This window comes from Neolamprologus multifasciatus, chromosome 16, assembly GCF_963576455.1.
Source record: "Neolamprologus multifasciatus chromosome 16, fNeoMul1.2, whole genome shotgun sequence".
NCBI lineage: Eukaryota > Metazoa > Chordata > Actinopteri > Cichliformes > Cichlidae > Neolamprologus > Neolamprologus multifasciatus.
In genome coordinates, this window is record NC_140454.1 from 1,384,289 (window position 1) to 1,396,976 (window position 12,688).

Consider the following 12,688-nt stretch of genomic DNA (forward strand, 5'->3'; position numbering starts at 1 on the left):
GCCATTCAGATTCACAACTAAAGGTAATGTAGCATCACCAGTTAACCCTGCATGTCTCTGGACTGTGGGAGGAAGCAGACACATGAGACACGGGCAGAGTGCAAATCCAGCCTGGATTCAAACCCACAACCTTGTTGCTGTGAGGTGAATATAAATGAATAAACTACTCTCTCTACTTTTAAGATTAGGCTACAAACTTTCCTTTTTGCTAAAGCATATAGTTAGGGCTGGACCAGGTGACCCTGAATCCTCCCTTAGTTATGCTGCAATAGATGTAGGCTGCCGGGGGATTCCCATGATACATTGAGTTTTTCCTTTCCAGTCACCTTTCTCACTCACTATGTATTAACAGACCTCTCTGTATTGAATCATATCTGTTATTAATCTCTGTCTCTCTTCCACAGCATGTCTTTATCCTGTCTTCCTTCTCTCATCCCAACCAATCACAGCAGATGGCCCCGCCCCTCCCTGAGCCTGGTTCTGCTGGAGGTTTCTTCCTGTTAAAAGGGAGTTTTTCCTTCCCACTGTCGCCAAAGTGCTGCTCATAGGGGGTCATATGATTGTTGGGTTTTTCTCTGTATCTATGAAGCGCCTTGAGGCGACTGTTGTTGTGATTTGGCGCTATATAAATAACATTGACTTGAATTGAAACATAAACATGGTCTTTTGTGCTTTCTGTCTTATTCATCGTGCACAGCCAGAAACAGACTGTGTGAACGAGCTGAAGAATAAATAGCAGTCACGCGTTGCTGCATCAGCTGCTCTCACACACAGCTGGGGTAGAGGCCGTATGTGCCAGATTCCCACAGGAGCTGACGGAGGGTTAAAGGTCAGCGGGTCTCCTGAGGTGTTCTGCTGTAGTATAGGTGCTAAGTTAGGAGTTTTTCTTCCTCCTGATCTCTTATCTGGTATTTGAATGTGTCATATTTATACACAAGCAGTCTGTTTCTGGGCTGCAGACGCTCAAACGTGACAACATGTCACAATCACAGATATACAGCACATCAGACCTCAGTCTGCAACAGGACACACTAACATACACACTGCTGTGTATGAATGAAACATTTAATCTATTAGTAGATCTGGATCAAAATAGTTGGCATGGTCATACGTCCTCATACATCCTCATACGTGTTTGCTTCTCACAGCAGGCTGTGGTTAACCAGCCGGCTGCTCACTAACCACAAAACACTGATTGCAGTTCACTTCACAGCCGCGGTGTCATCAGGAACAAAGGTGTTGTGGCCGTTACAGATATTTGAGAGCAGCTAAAGCCATCGTGTTTATTTTACAGCAAACGTGACGACACTTCAGCTCTAACACAGTCCTGTGGGACAAAGATCTTCTTCCTGAAGTCACCCAGGGTTGGGGAGTGTGTACGGGAGGTTATTTAACTTGTTATTCGAGATAAATGTTGAACACAGGAGCCAAGGTCGCCTGCTGCAGCGGGGCAGCTGTTTCTCTCTGATAGAAACGCGGCGGCGCTGGAACTTTGCTACGTTTATAGCTTTGGTCGGTGTGCGTGCACGAGCTCCACTCATCACTGCTGTGGGATAACGAGCCCACACGGTCACCTGACCTCACTGAACAGTTAAGAGGACACTTAATGACATCACAAGTGCTGTGGGGCAAAGTCAGTCATGTGTTTCTGAAGAGTCACAGCTCACCTTTGTGTCTCAGCACAATCAGTGCTCGTCACCGAGTGACCTTAGCATGTGGTTAACCACACACACACACACACACACACTGATGTTGAGGAGGCTTTCTAAAGGAACAAGGTTACTCACACTGGTCGTGTTTTGCTTGGACAATGATAAAGTCGAGCAGCGAGTGACAGGAAGGAGAACAATGGTGCCACAGCCCGACCAGAACCAGTCCAGCTTAATGTCTGAAGATATTTTCTATTATATAAAACACTTTATTTCATCATCACCCTAAAATGTCAGTAAACCAGTAATAACACAGTTGGGGCAGCATTGGGGATACTGGTGAGGACTGCACAGAGCTGTGGTGTCATGACGGCCAAAGTCAGGTGAGAACTCACAAGGAAGTCATTGTTCTACAAGACAGAGTGACTACTGTTAAAATTCCCATCACTCACTATATTTAATCACAGTCGCACACACAAACACACACAAACACACACAAACACACACCTCAGCTCCTCTCAGTACATATTAAACGAGCTGAAGCAGCACAACAAGGTTTCAGTTTCATTCTCTGTCTCACACTGTAACACCACACACACACTCACACTGTGTCCATGAATGGCTCTATTGATACAAAAGTACTAAAACTCAGACCCATTACACACACACACACACACACACACACACACACACACACACACACACGTCTCCTGTTATTACTCCACTTCCTGTTTTCTCGTGCTGAGCAGAAACTTCACAAAAACTGATGGCGTATGATTTAACAGCTGAGCAGTGTTGGGGAGTAACTGAGTACATGTACCGCCGTTACTTATTTACAAAATATGAGTAACTGTATTCTGTTACAGTTACCGTTTAAATTCAGAATACAGTTACTTTGTTAAACTAAAGTACACGGCGGTACTTTCCTGTTTCATAAGGCTGTAGCCTCTATTTTTGGTAATTCCACGCCAGTGGAAACCCAAACAAAACACGCTACAGGCCCTAACGCCCGTGTCTCAATCTCGCGTCTCGTAATGACGTGAAGAAATATTTTAAAAATGATTTAATATGAAGGCAACAGGCAGAGTGTTACAGGCATCGCCCTAAAGCATCATGGGCAGTGTAGTCCGTGCTGCAGGGAGAATGGACTGCCATACCCGTTATGTGTCTGTGAGCGAGGGAGGGAGAAAAAGGAAAAGTACGAGCTGTCATCGAGCAGAAACGGGAGCTGGAAGCATGTAAATATAATAATAACCACTGCAGCCAAGAAGAGAGCCTGACGAGCCCAGCTGTAAGTAAGCTATTAAGACTCGACTGTACACCGTGTTCGTGTTTTCCTCTGAAACAATAAGTTCTGTTGGAGCAGCCTTTCAACGCCTCTCTCTGTCTCTGCTAGCAAAGTTGACCCAGACAACAAAGTAAAGCTAGTTTTCAGCTACGAGCCCAACACAGAACCCACCGTATTAGCCAGAGGTCCCTTTACTACGGTTCCACGACCTTAATCGTTAGCAGTTAAAGTGAGCCGGTGTTGTTTTTGGCACAGCACCTGAACGACTGCAGGTGTCCATCAGTTTCAGTCGTGGTAACTCAGCATCCAGCTAGCCGAGACCGGGGAGCATAAAGGGAATAAGATGTTTTCACAGGTTGTTTCAAATGCAATGTTTCTATCAGCTCAACAAACATCAGCAAACACACAAACAGTGTGCAGTTTGTCGTACAGCGTGTTGCAGCTACAGGTTCAGCTGCTGTATTTTAAAGAGAGAGCTAACTTAAAGATAAGAAAGACGCGACAGGAAGAAGAGAGCTTAGGCTACGTTCACTCTGCAGGTCTTGATGCTCAATTCAGATCTTTTGATCAAATCCGATTTTTTTGTCTGCTCGTTCACACTACAAATAAAATGCGACAGCAAACGCGCTCTAGTGTGAACGCTCAAAGCGGCGCAAAAGAAGACGTCACACACAATGCGCTCTGTTTAGACCCAGAGCAACAGCATTGTTTGACTGATGGACCTTAATATAAAGACTTCGGACTTTACGTTTCCCAATTTTTGCTTTAAGTTATTTTGTTATTGACATAATAATGTAAATAACCTAATAATGACCCTTATTGCTGTTTTAGAGGAGCGCTGCTTCAAAGGATAGTTGCAGATTTCTGTCAGAATCTGCAGATTATACAGCACAAAGAAAATGTTCACGTTTCTCCAACGTTGTTCCCAACAGTTTCACTGACATCTGGATGGCCAGGAAGCGTCAAATCTGGGGCTCAATAAAAGCAAACATGGCTGCAGCCACATTCAGTCTTTAAAATTAGGAGTACAGATGATAGTGACATCACAGTGACATCACAGACTGTCGCTACGATTTTGGAGGAGGTGTTTTTCTGCTGAACAAAGCTGGATAGTGTGTTCTCCTTTGGTCCTATTTATGCTTTTGGTGCAGCTCATCCAGTTTGACCAAACCTGAGCTGAGCTGTCAGCGAGTAACATCCAAACAACATGGATAAACAGTTTGACAGTGTTTTAATCGAAGACGGATTTAATGCGACATGACCAACAAACAGCAGCTTTCTGAAACATCGGATATGTATCGGATTCAGCACCACATACGAAAGTGACCCAGATCAGATTTGAACATATCGGATTTGTGCCGTTCACACTGTCACACCATGATCGATATGGGTCGCAGAGGGTCAAGAAAAACGGATTTGATTGGATTTCGCCTGCAGTGTGAATGCAGACTTAGATTGACAGTCCTCGTGTCTTTAAACCAGATATTGGGTCTGTACATGTGACATTATGTTTTTACATATTGTAAAACAAGCTGGCAAACAAACTACGGCAGACTAACTGTGTTGTGTAAAGGCTGCATCATGCAGGCAGCGCAGGATAAACAGGTTCGTTTGCTGTGATGGATTCAACTGATCTCAAATCTACTGAAGCTCTTAATAGAAACGACCTTGAGTTGTGTTTCTTTTCTTTGAGCTGTTGAATTGCACTTTCAGCTCTTCCCTGCTCGTTCTCTGTTTAGAAGCAAAGTCACCCGTTACAATGTAGCAACAGAAAATAGACATTTTCATTTTCCTTCTTTTTCTGAGAGAATATTCATAAAAAGTTTGTATCGCCATCGACTACATGACACTAACACATGAAGCTGACTGAGCCGTCGAGGTTGGTAGAAATGTCCTTCAAAGAGCTACTTTTTACTTTCTTGCTTTGAGGACATTTCAGGACATGTACTTGAATATCTGTACTTCTGCCACCTCACATAGTTTGTGTTGCCTGTTCTGCTCCCATCATGTGTTTTTATCAACGACAGGAAGAGACACTAATCTGCAAAGACTTCATTCCTCTCATACCGCTCTCTAACCTGAACCCTTCTGCAGACACAACTGCCACACTAACTGCTGCGTTCGATGTGAGTGAAACTCTGCAGCATTTAAGTGTCAAACATTTGTGTTGTTTTACAACTTTATCTGGATTTGTCTTCGTCATTGCACGATCAGGTTTTCCAAGACGGTCAAACTGAGAGTTTCTTGGCTGCAGAGCTGCAGCAGCATTACACGACTGCACATCGCAGATAATTAAGTAAAGATCAGATCCTCCCATAATGACTCAACAACATCTTTGTGTTGCATTAGACACTTTTATGCTGTCAGTGGAAATATCTACTGGACCGACAGCAGCGCCATCAGCAGTGGAGCTCCGCCCTTTCTTAAAATGAAGCAGATAACGCAAAATCGTCTTCAGTCTTCTCAGTGAGAATGTGTCGAACAACAACATGCATGAAAGGAGCAGCTGCGCGTTTCCTCGCAGCATCACATCTGTCCAAACTGCACAATGTAGCGATTCATTTGTGACCAGCTGCTGACGTCACAGACGAGGCTTTTTTGGCTCTGACACACGGCACAGGACTGGAAATGCATGAGTCTGTGTAGGGCTGGGCGATATGGCCTAAAATTCATATCGCAATATAATTTGAAGCATGTGCAGTAACGATATATATCACAATATATTCTTTTCTTCTGTATAACGTATTTTCCACACTATAAGGACTTAAAATCCTTTAATTTTCTCAAAAATCGAGAGAGTGCCTTATGTATGAATTCTGGTTGTGCTTATTGACCTCGAACCGATTTTTGGCAGAAATCTGTTAAAAATGTTTTAGTACAACTCTGGTAAGCCGCACTGCTTGATGGATTGTCAGAGCATTACGGCTGCCGTAGTGAGGAGCTTCACGGAGTAATCTGGGTCCTAAACTCCGTCTGTTTCAGGTCCCAAAGTCAAACGAACACTGAGAGTTAAAAACTGTCTAAATTCTTTCATCTTTAATTAAATGTTCAGCGTTGCTGCTTTATCGGGTGTAACTATTAAGTTTTACATCCATGAAAACAGAATTTATTAAATTTAACGGAGTTAGAAGTTAACAGGAAGTTAGCTCGCTAGCTTCCACCTAAACATTTCATACCATGTTCTGACTGAGATTTTTGAAACTAATTCAAACGTACAGCTCTGCTATCACTTCAACATAAATGAAGAGAGAAAACTAAACAGCAGTGACGTTTGCAGGGTTACTGAAGTTGGACTACCTGGTATATAATGTTGTGCTACGTGATTGCTAGCGACACAGCTATGTTAGCATAGCATTAGCACAGTGAAGCTGGAGCATGAACGCTAACTTTTTTTCCACTGTTTCTCCAATGTTACGGAAGTGGAGGAAGCGCAGTTTTTGGCTTTCCCCATATTTCAAAAGTGCTTCATCTCTTTACTGTGACTGTGGCCCGCCATAATTTGCAGATGATAATGGTTGTAGCCGCTGCGATGCTTTCGACCAAAACAGGCGCAGCTTGATGACATCATCAACATGCGCTATCGCGATAGAGCGATATAGTCAAAATCTCTATCGTTGGCCAAATTCATATCGTTTATATTGCCCACCCCTAAGTCTGCGTGACAGCGATTAAAACACTGTCAAACTGTTTATCCATGTTGTTTGGATGTTACTCGCTGACAGCTCAGCTCAGGTTTGGTCAAACTGGATGAGCTGCACCAAAAGCATAAATAGGACCAAAGGAGAACACACTATCCAGCTTTGTTCAGCAGAAAAACACCACCTCCAAAATCGTAGCGACAGTCTGTGATGTCACTGTGATGTCACTATCATCTGTACTCCTAATTTTAAAGACTGAATGTGGCTGCAGCCATGTTTGCTTTTATTGAGCTCCAGATTTGATCAAGTGAAGATCTGTTAAAGCGAGCAGGTTGGTTGTAAAGCTGGTCCAGAGACTGAGCAGGTGAATAAAACGTTAAAATGTGGAAAACATCAAAGAAAATGTTGCTTTTTTTACAGGTTTGTCAGTAAAATCATCTCTCAGAGAAAAAAGAGAAATAAAGCAGAAGCTCTGTGTGTAAACAAAGAGACTCTGATGCTCTTCACTGGAATTCAATTTCCATTTCATGTGTTTTACTACGAGTGTTTCTCGTCGTATCTGGGAGCCACAACAGATCCTGCTCTCCTTCAGTTTGCTGCTCACGCTCTCTGAAAACATGGAATTCAAAAAATCTATCTCCCGTCACTACTCGGTCATCTCTGTCACCTCCATTTAAACCAGATATCTACTCTTTCATCTCATTTCAAATGTATGAATAAAGTCGAGTCAGCTGTGTTTGCATCTCCAATGAGACAAACCCATCAAACAGACGGAGCTTCAGCTTCGAAAACATCGAATCTCAGCTGATGAAGCAGCATAATGCTGCCTCTGTCCATTATCTGTGTGTGTGTGTGTGTGTGTGTGTGTGTCCCTGAGGATCAGAGTCGTTTCCTGTTCATTTTCAGGTTTAATGGCCAAAGACAGGACGCAGGATCACTTTAAGACCCCAGAAGTCAATTATTTAGTATTTCCACGGTGACTGAGGACGAGTCTTTGTGTGTCTGTGTGTCTCAAAAAAAGGACGGCACAGGAGTTTCCCATTCCCTCACATGAGATGAGACAGTTTTCAGACTCAACAGTTAAACTGCAGCCGCCGGGACGGCCTGCACCGTGGACCGCAGAGCTGCGCGTCTCTGGGATGTAATGCGCCCACATCATTTGAGTGGCGTGTAAAAACCTGTTAAAATAATGAACTGGAACTAGTGCGACCAGTTCGGCTGCATGCCAATCAGTGCACTCTACAGTTTTTAACATGAAACTCAAAGGCTTGTTAGGCCAAAGTCCACAGTGTGTCCTCACGCACACACACACACACACAGTGCAGCGACACACCGATTGCTCAATCGAACATTTGACTTTCCAGACAGACAAGAAAGAAAGTGGCCTTTCACACACTCTGACTTCCTGTTTCACTCTTCATTTTCAATTCAAATCAGTTTCCACTGATGCCCGAACATTTCCTTCATCTGTCCACAGGACGGACTTATCCAGTCACTCAAATCTGTCAAAATCAACTAATCTGTCACACACACACACACACACACACACAGTATAACAAACTAAGTCATAGTCACAGTGTTCAGTGAGACTCCCGCAGCCACACAGAAGTCCAGTGTTGTGTGTCTGCGTCGCACCTGTGCCGTTGTAGCAGCAGCAGCAGCAGCGGGAGAGGACCCATCCACAGCAACGGCCGACTCTCTTCATTCTTGCTCACACACACATCCTACACTCACACAACCTCACACACACCTCCCTCCAGCACGTCCGACTCAGTCAACCAGTCCGTCAGCTTGTTCCTGGGCTGACAAAGAGAGTGACTTTCAAGAGTTTCGTGTCCACACTGCCCAGATTCAGCAAAGAGAGAGAGTTTTAGTAATGTGGGAGGAGGAGATGGGGGAGGAGCACATTCTCTCCCTCTACCTCCCCTCCCCGCACGCTTCGGCTCAAAGGAATAAGAGTCCCTGTTAATTATTTGAGTGGGCACCTTCGTCGTTGTGGAGGGCAGGGACTCCACAGAGACACAGGAAGTGTGTTTGAATCACTGTAACAATGTAGCAAAAACGTCTCTTTGCATTTAAAAAAACGAGACAAACAAACAAAATGTCCTGTAACTAAGTGACAGAAAAAGGTCCACTGACGTCCCAGTGTGGGAGTGTGTCCACAGCTAGAGCCAAGCCAGCAACTTTATTATTAAAATTAACTTGCATTTATTTTCTGATCTTCCTCAGTGTGTCGTCTGCATCTGAACGAGCTGTAAACAGCTTCCTGCTGTGTGCGCCGCAGCAGCAGGTGAGCACTCAGCCTAGATAACGTGCTTCCACCAGCACCTTTCCCCTGCAGTGTCCCATTTTGTTCATCTTGTACATCTACTGTCGCTGCGCAGCTGAAGCAAAGAGAACGATGCTGCAGTAAAGTGCCGGTTAATTATTTTCAAAAAGCGATAATCAAGACAACGTGACGGAGATAGAAACTGTAATGTCCCCACGTCCTGTGTGACAGGACGACACGTTCGTGAATGCTGTAAAATCTTAGACATTCACAGTGTTTGTGTTTAAGATCAGTTCATGGAGAAGTGGCCCAAAACTGTCTCTAATGTGATGCGTCGCAGCTCTCAGGTCGTCTGATGTCCAGCAGGTCTGACTTAACGTTAAAGCCACACTTTCTTCACAGTCTTTCAGAGGACAAGGAGACCTACTTTACAGAGCAGTCACAAGACTGGAGACGCACACAGAGGGAAGCTTGAAGCAGCTCGGCTTAACGAGCAGTTTTGACTCATTTATTAACAAACTGATGATTGTTAATGACAAATCATCAGCTTGTGGCTGCTTTTAATTCTATTATGTAAGCAGACAGGTTGAGTTTAAGTCACATGATACAGGAGGAGGCTGCTGATATATTTGTCTGGGCCTACTCTGGAAAAGTCAGCCCCATCGTCCTGGATGGGAGCGTCTCCTAAATGTGCTGTATTTCCATGTGTAGCGGCTGCAGTTGGCCGATTTGCATCGCTGCGCACAAATACAAAGCGCCCTTGTCATTTTCTCGAAAGCAGGAAACACTGTGGCTGCAGCAGGCAAATCAGCTGATTCTGTGTCTGTGCGAGTGCAGAGCTGAGCTCCTCCATGATGTCCGCAACGCTGGAAACAGACTGTCAGGGAGGACGGTTACAGAAGGAAACCAAACTGCTGCATGTGAGTGTGTCTGTGTGCGATCGACTCCCATTTCTCCTCAGCACACACAGATGTAACCTGGGACAGATGCAGCAGCTCCACGGCTCCCTCTGTAGGACAAACATCAGACTGCAGGTGGAAGTACAGGAGAGCTTCTTCAAGCTCGTCTTCAAATTCTGATGTTGCGTCCCACGGCTCACAATATTTCACCGTCTTTGTTCTTGGCAAAGTTTTTTTCTTTTTTCTTTCTTTTTTCTTTCTTTTCCCCTCTTTATTTATAAAGTTTTGCAAATGTAATTTGACATATCAGGCCCAATACAGCAAGCACTAACTGATATAAAGACATATATCAAAACAAATTAGGCCATTAAGATTTGGATGATAACAATAAAACAGAAAAAAGAAAGGAAAAAAAACCCAAAAAAACCCAAGAACCCACACACAAAAAACAAAAAACAAACAAACAAAAAAATAATAATTAAAAAAAAAAATCAACTCCCTCCCAAAGCCATAACAAAAGGGAACCCTGTGGTACAAAAGTTTAATCTGTTGTGTTTTCAATGAGTTAAAGTAAATGATAAAAGGCTGCCACATCTGTGAGAACTTATTAACATTTCCTCTGAGTCTAAATTTTATTTTCTCCATTTTTAAGAAGAACATAACATCTTCCAGCCAACGTGATCGGGCTGGAGGGTGAGGAGCTTTCCAAGACAGCAAAATTTGACGCCGTGCCAGCAGTGACGTGAAAGCGATAATATCCAGTTGCTTACGACTAAGGTTCAGGGTGGCGTCCTCAGAAACACCAAAAATGGCAACTAGTGGACATGGTTTGAGAGTAACGCTCAAAACATGAGAGAGCACTTCAGAGTAAAAAGTCCAGTATAATTGAAGTGATGGGCCGGCAAAAAACATATGAGTTAAATCACAGGGGGAGGTGTTGCATCTGTTGCACAGGTCAGGAATGCTGGGGTATATTTTAGATAATCTAGAAGTTGATGGGATCATTTCATCCTTCACATTATCAGTCATCTCATCTCTGTCAGACATTACTGCTCAAGTTCACAGCAGGCCGAGACAACAGGCGGGCTGCCACTGTGTGTTACAGCAGGACGAAACAGATGTTTGCTTCGCTTTCAGAGCCGTTACACATCCTGGATCATAAACGCACACACTCCACATTCAGACATGGCAGTAACAGAGAAATGAAGAGCAGCTTTTGGAACGTGTTTGAATTACAATCAGTCAATGAGCACACTTCCCCAAACGGGGTGTCAGAAACACCAGAGTGACTTTCCAAAACTAACAGCCACACTTTCCACGTTCCCTCCATGTGCTCGGGCTCAGGATGTGTGACAGCCATCTGTGAGAGCCACACCTCGCCCAACACAAACAAAAGCACAGAGTTGTGCACAGTATGACTAATGTCCTCATCTCACCAGCAGAGGTCAGCACAGACCAGCTCTGCTTCTGTCAGCCGGTTCAATATAAAGACGAGTGAAGAAGATAACTTCTCTTTTCTTTCCTTTTGCCACAGTGTTGCCAGGACTCACATATAAAGTTACCAAAACAAAAACAGTGCATAAAGACATGTACGAGATTAAGAATTGAGGATAGTTAGGAGATTTAAGGCATATTTAATGTCAGATTCTTATCCTTCGTCTTGGCTCCTCCTCAAAAAGCGTTGAATACGACGATATGTGACTCGTCTTCCTACCTTTCCCTGAACTGAAGAAACAGTCCATCTCCACACTGGAGCGTGAGTGGGAAACACAGAGGACAGACGTGGGAACCAGTCCCTCCTGCGGCGGGCTGCGGTCAGTGGTTCGGACCAGACACCACCCGGGCCGCTCGCTGGGCCGCTCCAACAGCTCCACCGTCTGACCTGGAAAGTGGAGAAGATAAAAAGGTATCGAAGACAGGTCAGAGATTTGAATACTAAATGTTAAAGAAAACAAGAAACTTGGATTTAGCTCGACCTAAAAGATGGATGAAGCCTCCACATCTGAAGCCTGAAGCAGCGGTTGGAGTTTAACTTTCTGTAAAACTTCAAAATCCATCCTTTCGTGGTCCTCGGGACCAAAAATGGTCCCGCCCCAAAAAGTGCTCTAAAAGGTTATATATCAATATTTTTTTCCACTTTAAATGAGTCAGTCTTTTAAAACTACTTCTGCTTAAAATATCCACATCAAGTTTTAATTATATTTTCATTGTTTTAACCCTTTAAATCCCAGTTTGGGTACATGAGCACCCTGTTTTTTAACAGAAAAAAAATAAAAACTTAAATATTTTTCATAAAAAGCATTTGAAGTAATATTTGATTGTTATTATAATTAGGCCTTTAGATGGTCCAAACATTGGCACCAACATTCATTTTGATCCATTATTATTTTTTGTGCAGGAGCACATTTTAAAAAATCCATCCTTTTGGTCCTGCCCCAAAAAGTGCTCTAAAAATGTTGTATATTAAGGCCTTTATCTCTGGTTTTAAGTGTCACTGAATAAAGGACACGTGAGCTCTGAGTGTGTATGCATGAATCAAACACACCTGTGCTGACAGACATCTCTGTGCTGCATCCTGCTGCAAAGTCCTGGAGAACGACAGTCAGCTCACATCCACCGGAGAGCTGCAAACAGACGACACGTGTCACTTAACAATCGAGCTTCAAACTGAGCTCAAAACACACGTTCTGTTCACAGTTTTCACTTTCAGGCATCTTATCTGCATTTAAGCTTCTGAAGAATTCGCTGCTGGTGTCAGAGAAATGTAATCCAATGTGAGCCAGGACCAGCATCAATCCCTGTTTACACCATAAACAGGAACTGGAATTCAGGGCTGAAGAAACAGGAAAAACCAGGACAACATCCAGTCCTGATCTTTCTTCTTTACATGCAGAGAGAAAGTCATGCACGTTCTAGGCTGACATCAGTTTCTGGTGAAAAGGGAA

At 43.7% G+C, this 12,688-nt stretch overlaps 1 protein-coding gene and 1 long non-coding RNA gene across 3 annotated transcripts in view; one reads left to right on the forward strand and one right to left on the reverse strand.

Moving 5' to 3' along the window:
• LOC146499952 (uncharacterized) overlaps nucleotides 1-12,688 on the forward strand; it is a 167,171-nt gene that overhangs the window by 122,560 nt on the left and 31,923 nt on the right. The gene's annotated exons all lie outside the window — the stretch shown is intronic.
• Nucleotides 1-12,688, reverse strand: part of kalrna (kalirin RhoGEF kinase a) — a 163,340-nt gene that overhangs the window by 33,003 nt on the left and 117,649 nt on the right. For both annotated transcript variants that reach the window (XM_085136077.1, XM_085136078.1), the window contains exons 39-40: nucleotides 12,289-12,367; nucleotides 11,458-11,625 (exon numbers count right to left, since the gene is read on the reverse strand). In XM_085136077.1, coding sequence (XP_084992203.1) covers nucleotides 11,458-11,625; nucleotides 12,289-12,367 — 247 coding nt within the window. The remainder of the gene's footprint in view (nucleotides 1-11,457; nucleotides 11,626-12,288; nucleotides 12,368-12,688) is intronic.